General features: G+C 52.8%; 1 protein-coding gene across 2 annotated transcripts; it reads right to left on the reverse strand.

The window, feature by feature from the left end:
* Positions 1 to 55: 55 nt before the first annotated feature.
* Nos3 (nitric oxide synthase 3) lies at positions 56 to 19,141 on the reverse strand. 2 transcript variants are annotated; one of them, XM_055612898.1, is made up of 26 exons: positions 18,968 to 19,141; positions 17,133 to 17,235; positions 16,624 to 16,772; positions 16,350 to 16,512; positions 15,137 to 15,228; positions 14,916 to 15,057; positions 14,104 to 14,243; positions 13,815 to 13,989; positions 13,092 to 13,193; positions 12,296 to 12,490; positions 12,109 to 12,182; positions 11,795 to 11,939; positions 11,308 to 11,412; positions 7,001 to 7,068; positions 6,546 to 6,662; positions 6,275 to 6,449; positions 4,341 to 4,473; positions 4,153 to 4,231; positions 3,833 to 4,020; positions 3,202 to 3,374; positions 2,713 to 2,923; positions 2,546 to 2,633; positions 1,532 to 1,653; positions 925 to 1,073; positions 604 to 798; positions 56 to 514 (listed from the first exon to the last, which is right to left on the reverse strand). In XM_055612898.1, the coding sequence occupies exons 1-26, from the start codon at positions 19,129 to 19,131 to the stop codon at positions 353 to 355; spliced, it is 3,609 nt and encodes a 1,202-aa protein (XP_055468873.1). In that variant the 5' UTR covers positions 19,132 to 19,141; the 3' UTR covers positions 56 to 352. The 2 variants fall into 2 exon arrangements, with proteins under 2 accessions (XP_055468873.1, XP_055468874.1); XM_055612899.1 differs by lacking the exons at positions 56 to 514; positions 604 to 798; positions 925 to 1,073; positions 1,532 to 1,653; positions 2,546 to 2,633 and having other exon boundaries at positions 2,848 to 2,923; positions 3,202 to 3,277.
* Positions 19,142 to 20,605: the final 1,464 nt, after the last annotated feature.

A 20,605-nucleotide genomic window follows, 5' to 3' on the forward strand; every position in this document is an offset into this window, starting at 1 on the left:
AGTCTTTTTTTCAATCATTGGGATTCACAAGAGTTGGGTTGGGCATCTCACGACATCTGGCATGATCTTTTATGATAAATCTTCAATAAATACCGGAATGACTTTGACATTAAAGGTAAGATACTCCAGAGACGGAAAAAGGGAGTCTACAGTCCACCAGAGCAAATACCACCGCCAGAGGAACTTTCAAGATTTAGGCGAACCCCTCTCCCTGCCCAGATGAACTGGAGAGAGAATTCTTAAATCGGCAGCCTCGCGACTGTAGGCATTCTCCAGAGAGGGTGGCAGGCCTTCGTCAACAGAACGAAGTGACACAATCCCTCTCTCCGGGAACTGGAGGGGAAAGAGCCTGTCAGGAACTTAGGGTTTCTGGGCCGGGCGGGTCGAAGGACCAGGGCACTGCACCCCGCAACTGTCGCTCCTGCAAAGAAAAGCTCTGGGTGCGTATGCGGCTTGTCACCTCCTGGGTGCGCAATGTGAGCCCGAAAATGTCCTCGTGGTAGCGTTGCTGATCCTGCGGGGAGGAAAAGAGTTCAGCGGATCAGAACCTGAACAGGAGCTGGCCCACTCACCCTACCCCGGCCCGGCCTCGCCCCTTCGCACCCGCAGCACGCCGATGACGTCACCGGCTTCCTCCAGCTCCATGTCGCCCTCTGTTGCCAGAATTCGCTGCACCGTTTGCAGGACGCTGGTTGCCATAGTGACATCACCGCAGACAAACATGTGTCCTTGCTCGAGGCACAGCACGCGGTGAACCTCCCCGGCCAGCTCTGTCCTCAGGAGGTCCTGCACATAGGTCTGGGGGCGGGACTTGCTATGACAACAACCAGGCCAGGGGCGTTGCGGGGTGGGGTGGGGTGGGGTGGGGCCGGTGTTGGGAATGGCCCAGGTCTGGTCACGCCATCTCTACACCCGCCCTGGTACCTTGGGACTGCCAGGATCCCTGGAAAAGGCGGTGAGGACTTGGCCAAACACCCCGCGCTGCTGGGCATCCAGTACCTCGTCCCGGTAGAGATGGTCGAGTTGGGAGCATCGGCAGCCAAACACCAAAGTCATGGGGGCAGGCTGCAGCCCTGTGCGCAACCCCGAGGTTTGGGAGGGCCCCTTTCTCTGGAACAGCCCTGGTAACCCCACCTCCAGCCCACTCTTGCCCAGGGTGCCAGCCAGCCTTTTGTGTTGGATTAACCACCATATTGACTGTTCAGCCTCTAGGAGCAAATAGGATGCTTTCTCCTAGACCCCGCCACACTCTGATTTATAGAAGGGAAGATCTACCTGGAGCTGTTTCCTGTTTGAATTCCTGCCCTATCCCCTCCCTTCTCTACCCTCAATCCATTTCAAAACATACTATATGTCAAGGGACCACCAGGAAGACTGACAAACAGGACCCAGCCTTTGCGTTTTCTCCCCTCGTCGTTAAATAAGTTTCTTTCCACCTTTGGTCCTGGTTTCTTTTATGGCCATTTTTCCCCAGCCTCCTTTCTCCTTGGCTCCCTTCTGACTCCAGGTGCACCGTTAGCCCCAGACTCACCTTTGATCTCAATGTCATGTAATCGGTCCTGCCAGAATCCCCGGAAGGGTGCAATACCAGTCCCTGGGCCCACCAGGATGCACGGCAAATTAGGATCAGGTGGCAACCGGAAGGAGGGAGCCCTAGCCAGAGAGAGTCCAGTTAAGACCCCTTTGCTTCACCCGTGACATATCAGCCAACCTATGGCTGTATAGACAGGAAAGTCCAAGGCCCAATGTGTCTCCTTTTTCTTTGTTTTAGTGTTTGTTTGTTTTAGAGGCAGGGTTTCTCTGTGTAGCTCTGACTGTCCTGGAACTCACTCTGTAGACCAGGCTGGCCTCAAGTGTCAAGATCCGCCTAGTTTTGGTTTCTTTAAAATCTCAAGTTATGTTATGTAAATGTGTTTTTGTTTTAACCCCAAGTGTAGGATTTTAGTTGGGCTATGGTTTGTCCATAGCTGTTAAGTTGTCTCTTGTGTGGCTTTTGCCAGCTGGTAATGACCTGCCTCTTGTGTCCTGGAGAGGGGCGTGGTCTAGGCCTCTGGAGGATATAAATTGAGAGCCAAAAAAGAGAAGGTGTGCTGTGGTGGCATGTGGTGGGTAGCAGCTTGGAGAGACCAGAGAGATAGACAATGTGGCGGTTTGGAGAGGACAGATGGGGAGCAATGCTTTGGGGCGCAGAGGCTTGAAGGAGACCGCTGACTGTGTCTGAAGTTGACAGAGATTGGTATAGTCCCCAAAGACCCTTTGACCCTGAACAGCTGGGAGAAATAAAGGGGCCCTCTCTCCCCACTAACCTTCTCTCTCCTACATAGGGTTGGGAGGTTGGAAGGGAGGTTGAGGCCTAAAGTAGAGTTCTTGATGTATTAATAGGCTTTCCATGCTTCCAGTAATTACCAGCTAATCCTGTGTGATATCCCTCACCACCACCATCACGTCCTTTCCTCACTTGTCCCTGGCCAGCATGTAGCACTGTCTTACCCTTGCCTGGGCATAGACAATCTCCTCTAGTTGCTACCCCAGAGGCCTCACTTACCCCCTGATAAAGCAGGGTACCAGGTCTCCTGCCTTGAGTTGGCTCAGCCATGTGGAACAGACACCATAGTGCAGAGGGCCCAGCCCATCTAGGGGTTAGGAGGGGAAGTCATTCAGAGGTCTGTCTTAGTCTTGCCAACACCAGGCTTTTCCAGCTCCCAGCCTCACCCTGGGTTCTGTATGCCAGCACAGCTACGGTGAGGTGGATCTCTCCTGGGTGGGCGCTGGGCGCTGAGCTGACAGAGTAGTACCGGGGCTGGAGCAGGGGCAGCTGGGTGAGGAGCAGTGGGGCAGGCAGTGCCACTGACGGGAACTGCTCCAGCACCTCTAGCAATGTGGGACAGCGGAACCACTTCCACTCTTCATAGCGCCGAGGGTCCTGGGGGAAGATGTGCTGAGCTGAGAGCCCCACAGTCCTCAGAGTGAGCCTCTTTAGATTCATCCATGTTCAGGTCAGGCCAGCACACCCTCCTCTTGAAGTCCCTCCACACCCAGAGATGAATCAGCCCGGAAACAGATCTTAAAGCACCAGTGCATGTGGCCAGGAGAAGCATGTCCAGAGGATCTGGCACGCACAGGGGACTTCCTGCCACTGAATGTCTCCCAACTTATCCTCCTTTAGTCTAGCCCCGGGGCTCCCCACAGCATGGCCCGCACCTGGCTGAGGGCCTCTAGCTCCTGCTGTTCGCTGGACTCTTCTGCCAGGGTGCTGAGCAGCCGAAGGAGGCGAGGGCTGGGCGGGGAAGTGATGTCCAAGAAGAAGGTGAGAGCCTGACGCAGCGTACATGGGGGCAGCCGGGGGTCCCGCACCCAGCCGGGGGGAGGGCCACCTGGGGGGCAGTGGACAGGGAGCTCTGAGCAAGGGGCCCACTGGGACTGGATGGGCTGAGCTGACATTCACTTTGCAGGGACCGACCATGTGTCAGTGTGTCTTACTGGAAAATTTGTCCCTGAATGGTAGCATGGGCTTGTCTGTGCAGCCCCAGTGTGTTTGGGAACCCTGGCTGGACTAGGTTGGTCTGATCTCCTCTGTCCTTAACCCCATCAAGTTATCTTAACTCCAGGCCAACTACAGAGAAATTAGACTGTGGGGAGGTGGTGGCTATGGGAGGAGGTTTTTAGGGTGCTTGGTGGGTTCTGGGAAAGGACCACACGCTGGAGTGGCAGTTAGGTCCAGGTAATCCCGGGTGTGAGGCAGAGTGGCACCACTGTGAACCTGAGCACTGTGGGGTCCTGTGCCAGGGCTTCAGCAGAATCTTACTCTCCCAGCCCAGCCCACAATCCTCACCAGGGCTGCCCTTCTCCAGTTGCTCCACAGCCACAGGCTCTGTGGATGGTGGAGGGTCCTCCACTCGGCTCAGCAGCGCCTCCACTAGGCCAGGCCGATTGGGTGGGCACACACCTATGTGGTCCCCTGGCTGGTACTGCAGTCCCTCCTGGCCTCCAGTGTCCAGACGCACCAGGATTGTGGCTCGGCTAGGGGTATGGAGGGAGGCGGTTAGAGGTCAGATAACAGTAAGGAAGAAGGAAGAGTGTGGGAGAAAGAGGGTGCTAGGTTCTGATGAAGAGGGACCCTATTAGTAAGGAGGGGTGAGCCATATTCCTCACGTAGATTTGCTGCTCTGTAGGTTTTCCACAGAAAGGATTGTAGCCTGGAACATCTTCCGCCTGTGCACATGGGTCAGCCCTAGGGAGCAAGAGGATAAAGGAGCCTGAGCCAGTGGGTTGGGTCCTGGCCTGTGAGGGAGAATCCTGGGACTCCCATTCAGCAGGGTTGGTTGAGGTCAGGGCTGTACCTGGTACTAACTGCAGGCTCTCAGCCTGGGTACTCAGCCGGTACCTCTGGCGCTTCCAGCTGCGTTTGGGGCTGAAGATGTCTCGAGCAGCAGCTTTGGCGTCTTCTCCCACACAGAAGGTCTCACAGGCGGCCTGAGGGATGAGTAGGTGAGGATCTAAGGCTGCTTGCCATCAGGGAGCCTCAGTGAGGAGTGGGGGAGGGGTGTGTCGTGGGAGGTAGGGCTGGACCCGCCAGCTGCCTGGCAGCCTCGTTTCAGCCAGGGCAGCCTGAGTTCCCAAGCTGTGGGGTTGATGCCCTCACTGGTGGAGAAGGAGGATGAAGCTGTAACAGTCCAAGGCTCAGGCTGCTGCTGACTATTGCACCTTATTTTCTAGCTCACTTGGCTGCTATCACAGGGACACTGACTTGTTGCACCTGCTGGTTGCCTGTCTGATGAGTACTTGATTGCATGTCCCTGGGAGCACAGTTGTGCATATAGCAGCTCAGTGAAGGCAGCTATGAGCCCAGACCTGCATCTGGATTCTTTCGGTACTTAGCATCTTATGTGCCTCAATTTCTCATCTTGATCCCTCATAAGATTCCAGAAAAGATTTAAATAAAATACTTCTAATCCTCCTGTCTCCGTCTCACAAGTGGTGAGCACTACTCTTGTGTTCTTGTGTTTTGTAGTACCAAGGGCTGAGCCCAGGTCTTAGTGCATGCTGGGTAAGCAAGCATTTACCACTTGAACTGCACGCTCGTCGCTGTTGGAGATGCTTAGGCAAAACCCGTAGCACAGTGTGCGCAAGAGGGCCAATGCTGTCTCATTGAGGGAGGTATAGAGAGCCTGCTCTGTCAGCTTTGGTTACGGATAAGCAAACTTGCAACTTGATGTCCCAGCCTTGAGATGCAGGGCTCCCCCTGATGGGCTGGGTTTTTATCTCCAGGCTGATAATGTTTCTTTTCTAGCGTATGCAGCCTTATATCTCTTCCTTCCTTCCTTCCTTGGCCTGAGATGGGCTGGGTCCTATCTCCAGCTGTTATTATTTCTTTTCTAGTGTGTGCAGCGTATATCTCTTCCTTCCTTCCTTGGCCCTCTCCCTTCCTTCCGATCCCTTTTGCTACAGTGAGCCCATCCTCCTGCTAGCTCTCAGATGCTTCATCTGTCTGCATCACCACAGTTGGAAGACCTCATGTTGTGGTCTCACCCTGCTCAGAAACTTCCAGCATCTCCATTTGTCCATATGCTCTGGCTCTTATTCTCTGTTTCTCTTTTCCCAATCTCGACCTTCTCCATCTAAGCAAACCCTCCGGTTCTCTCTCCTCCAAAGAATCCCTGCTCCTTGCCTTGGGTGCTGACTGGCTAAAACTGAGTTCCAAATGGGTGGACAGATGTGGGGGCTTCCTGCACTGAGCAAGAAGTATCAGTGTGAGAGGGGTGCCCTGAAGAAGTTCCCTGGGATACTTCTGTGTCCAGAACCAGTCCTCTAGGCCAGGCACCTGGGCTGGTCGCTAGCCTCACTGGAGTTCCTGCTGGCCTCAGCTCCAGCTCTGACCTCTGACTGACCCTCTGGGTCCCACCATTCTTCCATCCTTCCTGCCTTGGGTAAGGACCCTGATGCCTTGACCTCACTGCTCTGTGCTCCTACTCTTAGCCCCAGCTGATGATGGCCTGGGGAACCCTTCTGCAGACCCTGCCTCTTTCTCTTTTGCTCTGTTTCTGGCTTGGTGTGGCATCACCTATTGTCCACTACTTGGGGCTGATCCCACAAGCGTTGGCTATGGAGTGTCAAAATGAGGGCAAATCCCAGAGAACCAGACTAGGAAGTAAGTGAGCCTCCAGCCTCAGCATTTCGGGTTTCAACCATGAAAGCCTGGAGGAGGTATCTCAGGTTGGTTGGAGGCAGAACAGAGGGCTGACCCAGGTCAGATCCAGGGTGCAGGGGGGCTCACCTGGAAGGCTGCCTGGGCCCAGCCCCGGAAAGCCTCCTCCTGGCCACAGAGCTCATCACCTTGGCCCAGCTGCAGCAGCCGTTCCCCGCCCAGCTCCTCCAGTCTTGTGTCCACCGCACGAGCGAAGGCACAGAAGTGAGGGTATGCTCGAGAGCCCAGCCCAAACACACAGAACCTGTGGTACAGGAAGCCGTCGCTGGAGCCCCCATCCAGCCCATGTCTACCTGGGTGGTTTGTCTCTCGTGCACCCCCCTTAGTGAGGACCCCCAACCTGAGGGTGCCCAGGGCCCCCGCACTGTCTGTGTTACTGGACTCCTTCCTCTTGCGCCGCCAAGAGGACACCAGCGGGTCTGAGCAGGAGACACTGTTGAACCGGATTTTGTAACTCCTGGCAAGAGAGGAAAAAGACAGGGTGTCACAAGGAACTGGAAACTTGGCCCAGGCCCAGCCAGGGAATAGTTTGAGGGTTTCTGTTCCTGGGGTGAGAAGGGTTATGGTGGTAGAGGGCTCTGCTCTGCCTCTCCTCCTCCTGGAGGGGAATCAGGATTGAATCCTGGGCCCAGAAGTGATCAGGTCCCCAGAGAAGGGGGGCCCTTGGTGCTCCGTCTGGTAGCCAGGCCCCACACTCTGTCTTCTCACTTGTTGAGAAAGAGTTGAGAGACCAAGATACAGTCCTCTTCAGTGTCTCCAAATGCCTCTTGTCCCGTGGTTCCCAAGCCTACTCACTTGTGCTGCTCAGGCCGAGGGGAGCTGTTGTAGGGGCCTGACATCTCCATCAGTGCTGCTGCGAAACTCTGCACAAGGAAGAGTTTGCATCGTGGTTAGTTTTACTCTATACTATATAGGAATCTAAAGCCAGGCTGGCTGGCCCTTTATTACTCTTTATTAGTAACTTCTGTTTTGAAAATTCAAAGGCTTGGCTTTTTGAAAAACTACACTACAGAGGTGTATAAAGTAAAAGAGAAAGAAAGCCTTATTCTCGCGTGGGATTTAACCCTGTGTATATGTGCACTACTGACAGGTGGAAACATCCTAGCCCTGGATCAATGAGCATTTTCGCTTTGACTTACAGTGGGGTTACATCCCAACACGCCCACTGTAAGCTGGAAAGGCTTTACAGGGCCTCAGCATGCCCTTCACCCCTCTCTCCCACATCTAAACCCATCAAGGAAGGGCACCAGCGTGTCAGGTGTTCCCCTGAGACTGGATGGCTAACAGAAAGCGGCTCAACAACCCAAACTTGGGATCCCACTCTAGGCCTCTAGTCAGGGCACAGATCCAAGTTCAAGGCTTGAAACACAGTTTCTAATGGACTCTTACTGCTTTCCCACTATCATAAGTAAAAAGTCACAACTGAAACAGAAACACAGACTAAATTGGTGCTGTTGGTACTTAAATATGTGCATATAGCTTTTTTTTTAACAGAAACATGAAATTCTTGCTTGGTCTTTGTTTGTTTGAGACAGGGTTTCTTTGCATAGCCCTGGCTATCCTGGAATTTGCTCTGTAGACTAGGCTGGCCTTGAACTCACAGAGATCCTGTGCCCCTGCCTCCTAAGTGCTGGGATTAAAGACATGAGCTGCAGCCACCACCGAACTCTTGCTTACTTTTTGTCAGTGAGCTATTGTGGACATCCTTCTGGGCCAACAGCTCGAGCTTGGCCTCATTTTCTGTTTCGAGATTTGTTTATTTTATGCATGTGAGTATTTGGCTTCCATGTATGTCTGTGTATCATGTGTGTGCCTGGTAACCATGGAGGCAAGAAGAGAGTGTCAGATCCTCTGGAACTGGAGTTACATGGTTGTGAGCCTCCGTGTGGGTGCTGGGAATCAAACTAGGGTCCTCCGGAAGAGCAGAGTCTCAACTGCTAAGACATCTCTCCAGCCCCTTAACCTCACTCTTTACAATGGCTACATCCTAGTCCTTCACTTGCTGGCATGGTGGTCCCTGTGACAGAAGGACACTATGAACAGTTAGTCTGTGAACAGTTCCCCAACATCCTAACATACATGCCACCTGTCTTTGTATGGCTCACTCAGGTAGTCCTCAGAGGTGGGGTGGCTGAATGAAGGGCTTTAAGAACTGGTGGTCCTGCCAGCGGTAGTGGTACATCCTCTAATACCAGCAGGTAGCTCTGTTTGAGTTTGAGGCCAGCATGGTCTACATAGTGAGCCAAAACTACATCGTGAGACCCTATCTCAAACAAAACAAAACAAAAGTGGGTGCCTGGTGAGAGGGCTCAGCCAGTAAAGTTGCCTGCTGTGCAAGGTGGGGACTTGAGTTTCATCCCTGGAGCCCATGTAAAAGTGGAAGGAGAGAACCAACTTCACAAAGGTCCTCTGACCTCCCCATGCATATCATAGTGTAACACACACACACACACACACACACACACACACACACACACACAGTCAGAAATGGAAGGGTGTCCTGCTTGAGTGGCAGATGGAAGGCAGCTCATTCTTGTCCACATCAAGGCTGGACGTGAGCAGCCAGTTTAGCCAGTTTGGGAATGCACAGAGCTTAGGAGCCTGATGCAGTGTCCTGCCTCCAAGGGCATTATTTAAGTGGTCCACTGGGAAGACTGTTTCACATTTTGGTGCCACCGTGGAAACACATTCCATATCATATAAAACACAGCTTCTAAAGACTCACAGTAGATCAGCTGGGTGGCTTTTCTATGGGGTTACCGTAGTCAGCACATGAGAACCTCAGGATTTTTTTTTTTGAGGGGGTCTCATGTAACTCAGGTTGGATTGTAATTTGCTAAATAGCCAAGACGACCTTGAACTTCTAACCCTCTTGCCTCCAACTCCGGAGTGCTGAGATTACATACATGCCACCGAAGTCACCCTTGTGCCTCACACGGTTCTTCTGCTCGAGCTAACCCCTGGCTTCGAGCTGCCTTGTTCTGAATTTGAGAAGTGTGCCCTACCACCATGTGTGTTCACTGCCTGCTTTCACTCTTCATCTGTATCGTATATTGTAACTTGTTCACACTGCTATATCGCATGTGAGTTTATCACTGTTTATCCAGTCTACTGTCGATTCACAGTTGAATTGTTTCCAGTCTGACTGTTATGAGCAATGTTGCTATAAATATTCTTGTTCATATCTTTGGTGTATATACCCCGTTTTCTATGGGTTATATTCCTGCATTTCTTCTTTTAGAAAATTGGGGGTTAAGATTGAAATACTCGTATCGCAAAAGCATAGTTCAATCTGACCATTTGATGTCTTTTTTTTTTTTTTAAAGGACAAAAAAGTTAAACTTTCATCTTCCTGTTACCCAACAATTCCACTCCTGGGTATTTATCCAAGAGAAATGAAAACATAAGCCCACAAAAGCCTGCTACAAGAATATTCTTAACAGTTTTATTCGTAATAGCCCCAAACTGGAAGCAGCCCAAGTGTCTATCAACAGAAGAATGGATAAACAAGCCTGGGCTGCTCACACAAAGTGAACACCACTCAGCAGGAGAAAGAAAGCCCTGACTCATGGGCCGGGCAAGCCTCGAAAACAGCCTGAGTACTTGTGCTTCCACTTATGTGACGTTCTTGAGCACAAGATGGGGAAAGCCGTCTTGGAGACTGACTTGGAGAAACTGGTGAGCTTTCTAAAGACTGATGAAATGTTCTGTGTCTTATTAGGACTGTAGGTCACACGCACCACTTTTATGCTAAAAAGCTAAACCATGGTGCCATTTGTGGCTTGTGTTAACAACATTTGGAGGCCAGATCTTCGGACAGCACTGGGTTAAGAGGGCTCGCTGCCCGTGAGTGGTTTAATCCACTCATGGATTAATGGATTAATGGGCTGTATTGGGAAGCCCTGTTATAAAAGCAGCCCTCTCGGGAGCATTCCCACTCTCTCACCCGCCATGTGATGCTCTCTGCATGCAGGTCGTGACGCACAGGGAGGCCCTGCCAGATACTGAGCAGATGCTGAGAGGGGTGTCTAGGGCTTTTTGTTTATTTTTAATTTTTCATTGCTTTTATCTTTTACCTTGTTTGTGCATGTGCCCATGGGCATGCTTTTGTATGTGCCTGTGTAGAGGCCAGGGGAAAATTTTCAGGACTTGGTTCCGTCCTTCTATTATCTAGACCCTAAAGATTGGTCTTCAGGCATGGCAGCAAGTGCCTTTTCCTGCTGAGCCTTTCCTCCCCACCTGGTCCAGTTTTTGTTAGTTTGTTGTTGAGACAGGCTAGCCTGAGCTTCTGAGATCCCTAATCGGGAGATTAAAGACATTCCTGTTTTGGGTTTCCTGAAGCCCAGACTGGCCTTAAACTCACAGTAAAGCTGTTAGATGATCTTGAACTTTGGATCCTCCTGCCTGTACCTTTCAAGTGCTGGATTATAGATGATAGCACACCTGATTCAGGCTGGGTTTTTTGTTTGCTTGTTTCTAAAGCAGGTCAGAAGTAGGGTTCTGCCAGAATTCAAGCTTGCTGTGGACATTTAACTTTGGTTGCTAGAGCAGGGACTCAGCACTCACAAGGGACCTGACGCCTGAAGCTGGAACACATGAACAGCTAGAAAGGCATCAAACTTAGGGCATAGAGGCAGACCATGGGGAGATAATGCTTAACTGGAAGGCATTTGATGGATTCAGCTTTTGTCTCTGTTTAAGACATGTTGAACAAGAGAAGCTATTTAATCTAGGCTGGCATCCAGAGAGTTCGGATGTTTCTTTTCAAAAAAAGAAAAGGGAAAGTTAAAATACTGAGTGAGCAGGGAATCCTTGTTTTTCTTTGTTGTCAAGACCTGGAGGCACTCTGGTCAGCCAGTGCCTTCCCTATATGAAAGAGCTGCACTGATAACAAGAGATGGCTGGGGACACGGGGGTCAAGGTGTCCAGTAGCCAGTTCACATTCCTGTCAGGAAGTGGGGCTGCTTCAGCATATTCATTTTCCATCCTGGTGTCTATGAGTGTGTGTGCGTGTGTGTGAGTGTGTATGTGTGCCTGCATCTGCCTGTCCAGCTGTTCCTGTTTCGAGTCGTTTCTCATTCTCCCCCTCCGGAAAGCCTTACCTCTCCATTCTCTGGGGGATCTCCATTCCCAAATGTGCTGGTCACCACCAACACCAGGGCCTCATGCTCTAGGGACACCACATCGTACTCGTCCATGCACAGGACCTGTGGGGAGGGAGAAATAGATGTTAGGCCCTGTCTTCCTGCTGTCCCTGTCCTTCTCACTTAGGCCACCTTGGCAAGACAAGGCCTGATTGGATCCTGAATCCTTGGAGGTTGTAGCTTCCTTTGTGAACCCTGACTTATTTTTTGAGACAGGGTCTCATGTAGCCCAGGTTAGCCTTAAATTCATTATGTAGCCAAGGATGACCCTGAACCCTTGATCCTTTTGACTCTACTGCCCAAGTTTTGGGGTTACAGGGATGCACCACCTTGCTGGACTTGATATGAACCCGTACTTTAGCCCTTTTGTCCTCTAGGCACCTCTGAAGAAGTAGACAGAGGCTTTCGTCTTTCCAACCCCCTGCCTCTCAGGCCTCAGTCCTACCCGGGGATCAAACGCCTTCCGGAAGAGCCTCCCCAGCTGCTGTGCGTAGCTCTGGGCCCGGCCAGTCTCAGAGCCATACAGGATAGTGGCCTTCACTCGCTTCGCCATCACTGTACCCATGAGCGAGGCAGAGATCTTCACCGCACTGCAGGCAAGGGTGGGGTGAGGGCATCCTAGGTGCACAGAGGCCAGACCTCCCACAGAGGGGTCCAGACTTCTGCATCACTGCAGTCATTGCTGCCAAGTTTTGGGGTACCACTACTGGGCTGATTCCCCCAGAGTATGGAGAAGGGACACAGTCCCAGGGTACCCACTTGGCTACTTCCTTAAAGGTCTTCTTTCTGGTGATACCCGCGCCCTTTGCCGCACTTCCCTTCCAGGGGTCTGGCTGCCAAAAAGAGTTGAGGTGGGGAGGGCAGGAGCATGGAAGACAGAAGTTAGCAGTTTCTGTGGGCTGCTTAGAGCTTTGCTAGGTGGGCGGGAGCCAGTTGGGTTGGGTACCTGGTAGCGGAAGGCAGGGGACAGGAAATAGTTGACCATCTCTTGATGAAAGACAGGAGTGAGGCTGCCTGAGATGGGAGGCACGATCCAGGCCCAGTCAGCAGGGCAGCCCCCTCTGGCCTTCTGCTCATTCTCCAAGTGCTTCATGAAGGAGGCTGTGGCGGCATGGTGGTCCACAATGGTCACTTTGGCCAGCTGAGGTGAGGTAGGAAGAGGCTGGGCTCAGAAACGCCCTCTAGATCCCACTGTCTCCATCATGGTCAACGCAGCCTATTCTGTGCCTCGGGTTACTGTAAATGGCATAGTCTGTGTCCCCTCAAATCTCCAGCCGATTACACGATCATACTCCTAGTTTAACTGGTGAAAGCAGCTCTGATTTCTAGTGTCTGTGTGCCTTGTCACCGGCGCTGGGTGCTGAGAGAGAACGTGGGGCCTCACTTACCACGGGACCACATTCTTAAGACCTTTCTTAACTCTTTCAGACTCCACAGAGGTTTCACCAGGCACTGTTTTCCAACAAGCACACCCCACCACACACACACACACACACACACACACACACACACACACACACACACTGTATAACAACACTCCTGTACCCAGCATGTTTTCTACTCAGTATTAGAGATTCCAGATGCCAGTGGGTCCCACAATATGCCCTGGGACCAACTACTGAGCAAGGTTGTTGGCAGGCACTTAGGTAGCGCACTGTAGCACCCAGGCAGCACATGTGGGTTAGAGCGCATCTCGGCTCTGCTCAGTGTCTGCTCCTATCCCCACAGCTGAGCCCCTGTACCTGGTAGCTGTGCAGTACGGCCACATTGATTTCCACAGCTGCCTTGTCTTTCCACAGTGATGAGGTGGTCCGGGTGTCTAGATCCATGCAGACAGCCACATCCTGGGGCAAGTTGAACAGGGCAGGGACAGAAGCAGCAGGGAGTGGGTAGGAGGAGGGGTGAGAGGAAAACTGGGTTGGGTCAGCATTTTGCCCACAAAGGTACAATAGAGCAGAGAGAACAAGTCCCTTCTCAGCCCCAGCCCTTCATTTCTCATCTCTGAAATGGACTGTAAACCTTTTCTAAGACAAGGTCTCCTTTGAGCCAGTCGTGGTGGGTCAAGGCTATTATTCTAGTGCTTGGGGTACCGAGGCAGGAAGATTACCGTGAATTCAGGGCTAGCCTGGCAACACGCACACAAACACACATGCACACACTCACAAAAGCACACAGCATGCACGCACGTACGTACGTGCACACACACTTACACATACATGAGCACACGAGCACACACACATGAGCACACACACATGCACACGCACGCTCTCTCTCTCTCCTTTGAGAATCTGATGAAAGCAATCCTTCACGCACTTTCTTGCTTAATGTCTCTCCTTCCCAGCTTTGTGGCTCTGGCGCTCACATCCTTGGACCTGACCCGGTTCACACTTTCCCACGGCCTGCACTCTGGGTAGGGGTAGGAGTGGCACACAGCTTCATGTCCGCTTTCCTCAGCATCTCCTCACCTCAAGGATGTTGTAGCGGTGAGGATCACACAGGTCCCTCATGCCAATCTCTGAGCTCATGTACCAGCCGCTGAATGGGGCAGCAGGGAACTCCAGGCCCCCAATTTCTAACAGCATGTTGGACACAGCTGGGAGGGCATACCAGCGCAGGCCAAGGGCAGCGAACCACTGTAACCTAAGGGTATTGGGTTTGAATTAGCTTCTGTGTAGAGTTGCCAGGTGCCCCTCCCAGCCCCTCCTCAAAGGGCTCTGGGTCGCCTCACTCCCACCCTTGACCTTTCGTGCTCACGTGGGGTGCTCCAGAGGGACCTCAAGGACCAGCTCTGGGGGCAGAGTGAAGAGTTCTGGGGGCTCATCAGGAGCCTGGAGTAGCAGGGGCAGCACATCAAAGCGGCCATTTCCTGGGGTCCAGCCATGTTGGATACAGAGCTGTGATAAGGAGACAGAGGTGGGTTTAAGGGCTCTGACCCCTGACCTCAACAGGAATCCTCACCATTAGCCATTCCCTGCTTTTTACCTCAGGGACTCCTTAGTGCCTGGATATCCATACCCACCGGAGGACCCTGTTCTTGCAGTCAAGACTTGCCTTGAACTCCTGACCCTCCTGGCTTTGACTTTCAAGTCAGGGATTATAGGAGTGCACCACCATGCCTGGTTTCCTATCTTTTATCTTAAGAAAGGTCCCCTCCTCTTCTCATTGACCTCTTCTCTGTATTCCCATGTAGTTTTCCTGGTTTCCCTATCCTCGAAAGCTTTGGTTCCCACCTGTGATGACTACTCTTGGCCACCTGGGAAGAGGAAACTTCAACTGAAGAATAGCCTCCATCACCAGATTGGCCTGCAGCCTTGTCTATGGAGGACTTTCATTGATTGCTGATGGATGGAGGGGGCCAAGCCCACTGTGGGCAGTGCCATCCCATATAGCTGGCTGGGCCTGAGTTATCTATGGAAGGTAGCTGAGCCAGCCAGTAAACAGTATTCCATGGTCTCTCCAGGTTCCTATCTTGAGTTCCTGTCCTGGCTTCCTTCAGTAATGGAGGAAAGAAAGATTACTTTTGGTCAGGGTTTTACCACAGCAATAGAAAACAATGTGGCACACACCTCAGTGATCTCCACATTAGCAGGGTCCCCTCGGACAGAGCCATCCTGCTGCCTGTAGCCCGCATAGCGCACCAGCTGGCTGTTCCAGATCCGGAAGTCCCCTCTGCCAGGGCAGCGCTGGGGGAACACTGTGATGGCTGAACTGACGTGGGGAAAGGAAGCCGGTTAGAGCCCTGTACTGCCATCCGGGGTGGGCTTGAGCCTGGGGTGGGGCCACTCACCGAAGATTGCCTCGATTTGTTGCATACTTAATGTGGTTACAGATGTAGGTGAACATCTCCTGTGCAGTCCTGCAGTCCCGAGCATCGAATACCTGGGCCCAAAGGGGGATGATGGGTCAAGGATGTAGGAGAGAGACGAGGTTTTGAGTGTCTGTGGAGGAGTGCTGGCGTGGGGCTTGCTGGGAAGGAGGCGGGGTCTGGAGGAACTACTCACTATCCATGTGACCAGTGCTCTCAACATTTACGCCCTACTGACCCTCTTCTGTCTGACAGGGTCGCTTGCCTAGAACAGCCTGAGTTTCCCAGGACACACCTCCCCATTCCCCTCAGGGAAGTCTCGAAAAGCAGCACGGAGGGACCCTCGCTCACTGCTGAGTTGATGCAAGGGAAAGGTTCCTAGTTGATCAGGGACCACACCTAGGTGTATTGGTATTGAGTTGCTCATTGGTATTGAGTGCTCATGTCAAGGCAGGGGACCATCCAGCTTCCTTGATCCAGCACAGTGATGGGAAGAGGTGACTGTAGATGGCTCTAGGGACCCTGCCAGTGGCATCGTGATATCAGAAGGCTGGGGTGGGGTGGGGTCCTATCCTGCCTGAGGGAGGAGGAAACTTGTGACAGGGTAAGGGGTGGCAGTGGTTGGCCAGTGGCCAAGGGAGGGACATAGTAGCAAGTGGAACCTATTACGGAAGCTTGACCAGTTCAAAGTTGAACTAAAAAGCTTTGAACCACTTAAAGCGACAGGCAAGTGGCAGATAGTTTGCTCTTATTTTATTGGAGATGCCTTTGACATCATGGAGCATGTGGCTTTTTCCCATGTTCTTTGGCGTCCACTTACAGATCAGGAGACCAAGGTCGTGGATTCAGTTTCCCTGCGGGTCCTCGGCTTCTCTTAGTGCCAAGGCTCTTCTCGTAACCCAGGCTAGTTCTGTGGCATGTACTTGCCTGAATCAGGGTGTGGGACGGAGGCTACAGGGGGCCTCAGGGGAGGTAAGTATGAGGTGAATTCGGGCCTGATAACCATGTTTTAGCTACTAGGGTGAGGACTATCCAGTGGTACCAAGCAGAGAGCCTTTATCTCTAAAGGCAACGGGCAGAGATTTTTTCCACTGCCTCAAACCCACCCCCGGGAAACCTTGGGAGCTTCCTGCATCGCTCTTCTCCCTGCTCAGTCCCATGGTACCCGTCCTGGCCATGTGCCAGCTGGTTATACCTGCAGCTTTCCCCACTGGATCCGGCCCACACAGCGGGGAGCATTGCGCCAGGCCTGCTTGGCCCCAAACACCAGCTCACTCTCCCGGAGCTGGTAGGTGCCAGTGGCTGCTACCTCAGCCTCCACCTCCTGAAGTCGCTGCTCATGAGCCTGGGAACCACTCCTGGGAGAAGGGAGGGCCACAAGAGTGGAAGGGATGGGGAAGAAGGTGTGAGTGGCGATCAGGTGGCTTCGCCACTCAGTGGTAGGGTGCTTGGGTTCAGGGGAGGCCCACCTTTTGATGGAGTTGTAGTACTGATTGATGAAGTCCCGGGCTTGACCTGATAGCTGCTCAGTGGGTGAAGGGCCCTGGGTGGGCCGGCTCTGTAACTTCCTTGGAAATACCAGGGATCCCAAGCACCGTCTTGGGGTACAGGGCCCATCCTGGGCCAGAAGAACAGAGCACACAAGGCCAGGGTCAACCCAGAGCACAGGATGAGCTGTGGTTAGCAGCGCTGAGGCAGATGTGAGCAGAGGGAGGGAGGTTTGGGAAAGTATAGGCTTAGATGACAGCTAAGACTGGAAATGGGATGAGGTCAGGTTGGCATAGTGTAGCGTAGTGTAGCGCTTGGGGCTCAGGGCCAAAGGGCTGCTAAAATCCTTGCAATGTCCTTTGATCCCTTTGGTCCGTCCCAGTTTTCACTACACTCTGCAGATAGGGGTCAAGTCTAAACAAAGTGAAGCTTCCTCATTTGGGCCCCCACCTGGGACCAGGTCTAGAAACGTGGGCAGGGCCTTGCTTACCTGCTGAGCCTGTGCACTGAGGGTGTCATAGGTGATGCTCCCCACCTCCCAGTTCTTCACTCGAGGAAACTTGGGTCCTTCTGGAGGCCGGGTTAGTGGGGGACTGTTGGGAACCAGGGTTGCATAGAGTCATGGGAGAGAAGTTTGTTTCCTTCTGTAGTTCAGGGCATCATCGCACAGTATCAATAACTCCACAGGGGCTGGGCGCAGTGGCACAGGCTTGTAATCTCAGCACCCGGGGAGGTGTTTGAGGCCAGCCTGGTCTACAAAGCCAGTCCAGGACAGCCAGTGCTACACAGAGAAACCCTGTCTCTAACCTGCCTCTCCCCCCAAACAAAGAAACAAACAAACAAACAAACAAAAGTAAAATAACGAGTCATTGCCCACCATCAGCTTTCTGATTTTCTGTAAGTTCTCATATCAGCCTTAGGAGGTGGGTCGTGCCTTCCATACCCTTACTTAAGAAGGCCTCAGGGCTTGGACAAATTAAGTCTCTAGCCAGAGGACATGCAAATGGAAGCTATGCTCTGAGCCAGTGTCTTGCTTCCCAGTGCTCAGCCACCCCTGACCACTCTCTTGGCTTGGAGTGCTGGCCCAGACTGGTCCTCGCTCCCTGCATGGCACCTAGTTTGTCTAGTTTGCATCTGAGGTTCTTTCAGTTTAAGTGTATTCCTAGCTTTACAACTTGGTGATTTGGGAGGTGATAGAGTGGAGAGGTAAAGACCCCTGCACTTGTAGACTAACTACCGGGTTCTAGCAGAGTGCCTTTATTGTTTTTTGTTTTTGTTTTAAAAAGCTGTTTGGCCTGCCTGCTTGGCCCAGGTGCTCACTAAGGGGTACAGCCAAGGGTCCTGCTTCTACCTCCCAGCTGCTGGGATAGTCGTCATATGCCACCAAGTTGGCTTCATGTTACCCCGTCTTAAGGATCGCATTTTGGCAGCTGGAAATGGGGCCTACATGAGGGGCCTGGGCTTGGGGGAAGCCCCCCGTAGGGATTCCTCTGCTCTGATTTTGCTCCCGATCACACCCCTCGATCACACCCCTCGTGACAGCAGTCATCGTGTGAAGGGAAGCCTGAGGCCTTATCACTTCCTCCCAGAACAGCCTGCCTGCGCAGGAGGAAGGGAGGGACTTGAGGCCCGGTGTCCCGGAGCAGCAGCAATAGACCCTCAGGCTTGGCAGGAGCCCCTTGGCCTGACACCCCGCTGACATTTTTCATTTTCCTCTCTTCAGAGACCTCAGGCCCAGGGAAGGGTTTTTGAGGCTAGGGCTGCAGGGCCATCTGTGGTTAAGGGCTGTGAGGAGGGAGTCCTGAGGCAGGGAAAGGGCCTAGCAGCTTTGCCTTTGCTCCCATGCCGAGTGTTTGGATCACAGACCCCAGCTCTCCCCTGTTCTGTGAAACTCCACACCTAGAATGCCCCTCCCCTGCTCCGGCTGAGTGACCACTGCTACTGTTTATAGAAGGTTTCCTATGAACTAAAAACTTACAGATGCAAGAGGTAAGTGTGGCTGAGTCCACCTTTTATCCACCCGGAGGCTCAGAGAGCTTAAGAAACTGGTTTGAGGTCAGACGGTTCTTGACCTTGGAGCAACACTTAAACTCTGGCCCAATTCTGCAGCAGGACTACTGATTTCCAACTCTTACCTCCTACCTGATGGCCTTGCTCCTGGCCTCTTCTCAGTCACACCGTACAGCCTGGTTCTCTTCTAATCACACTAGTAGCTTTTTGCATTGTGAGCCTGATCCTTCTGGCTTTTCCCAGCTCTAGGCCTATGTCCTCTGTACAACGCCTTTGCTCTCAGATCTTACTTACTCATAGCCATGTGGCTCTCACCTGTGGTCTGGTGCTGGTGGGGTCGGAGTCAGGGATGCTGGTGCCTGGCTAGGCTCCGATCCTGGAGAGGCTGGGCCCTGCTTGCCACACAGCCCTAGGCCCAGCCCAAGCCCCAGGCCACAGGGTGGCCCAGGCTCCTGGCCCACACTCTTCAGGTTGCCCATGCCAGCTGCACCTCGACTCTGCTGGCTGCTCAGTAGAGTCCCGGCCTTTTCCTAAGGAAGCAGGGAGGGGGTGGTGGGAGGGGGCTCTCAGATGCTGGCCCTCGCCCCGCCCCTGTCCCACACACAATGGGACAGGAACAAGGTCGGCAGGGAGGCTCTAAAACCTCGGCTTCATGCCCGCTGGTTCAGAGGGTGGGGGCCTGAACGCCTGGGTTCCGCCTTGAGGGCTAGAACTGATAAGTGTGAAACCAGGTGTCCATCAGAGGCCTAGGGCTGAGTACAGGGACTGGTCTTGGAACGGTAGTCTGGAGCAACTGGAGGGTGAGAACGATGCTTTGATGGTATGAGGCCACAGTGGGAGGGCTTTGAGCACTGAGTAGTAGCAGGCCAATGGAATAGCATACTCCTAGTGACCACAGGCATCTCTAGGGCATCCTGGCTCTCTTTACCCTTCCTATCTCAGAGTCCTTTGGGGGCTTAGGGACACAGGTTCAGCAAGGAAGCAGTGACATTTTGTCCTTATGGCTGGCATTAAGGTATCTTTCCCCCTCCCATCTCAATTTCCTGAAACCCCCACACCCCATGACTCAAGTGGGGGACACAAAAGGGCAGGAAGCTGCCATCCAGGGCCTCCACCCCCCAATCCTGTTGTCCAATGACGCACGTTTCCCTGGAGCAGCAGGTCCGTGGAGAGACCTAGCCGGCAGGGCAGAGGCAGATGGCCCACAGCGGAGAGTTGGGCGGCAGGGGAGGGGCTGGGGAGCTAGGTAAACTACAATTCCCAGAATGCAGGGAAGACATACACCAGCACCTTTTGGGCACCTTAAGCAGAAATGCGTCTTGGGAGTTGGTAGTTCTGTGCTAACTACAGCTGGCAGAAAGCTAAGAGCTGAATGTTTAGGTGCACAAGAGTACCAGCCTTGTGAGTTTGAGACCTCAGAGGCAAAAAAAAAAAAAAAAAAAAAAACCCAAAAACTCAAAACAAAACAGAAACTTAGAGACAGGGAGAGGCAGAGACTGGGAGACGCAGACAGGCAGACAAACAAACATGTGGATTTATGTTGGCTGGACTCTTAAAAAGCAGCAGAGGATAAGATTGGGGTGGGCCTGGGTGGGGGGCTGGCAGGATCAGCGGAAGGAATGGGCTGTGCTGATCTTTGGGGTCACTAAGAAGGTGGGGTCCACTAGTTTGGGGCAGGGAAGTTGGAGGTGAAGGGTCCTCACAGACTGACAGACCCTGTTCCTGGATGTGAGTGCTCTGGCCGCCCTGGGTGACTGGTGGGTGCTGGGGGCAGAGGGTCAGGAGGTGGTGCCTACTCAAGCCCAGCTTGCTTTTCAGTCCCTGGCTTTGAGACCCCTGCCTGTCTCTATTGACTTACATCCTCAGAGAGGCAGGAGCTCAGCTCTCCTGGATATTTCATCTCCACGGAACCTTGGCTAGAGCATCTTCACCTGGCTCCCATGTGCAGCTATA

This window comes from Psammomys obesus, unplaced genomic scaffold, assembly GCF_907164565.1.
Source record: "Psammomys obesus unplaced genomic scaffold, mPsaObe1.curated_primary_1811, whole genome shotgun sequence".
In the NCBI taxonomy this organism is placed as follows: Eukaryota; Metazoa; Chordata; class Mammalia; order Rodentia; family Muridae; genus Psammomys; species Psammomys obesus.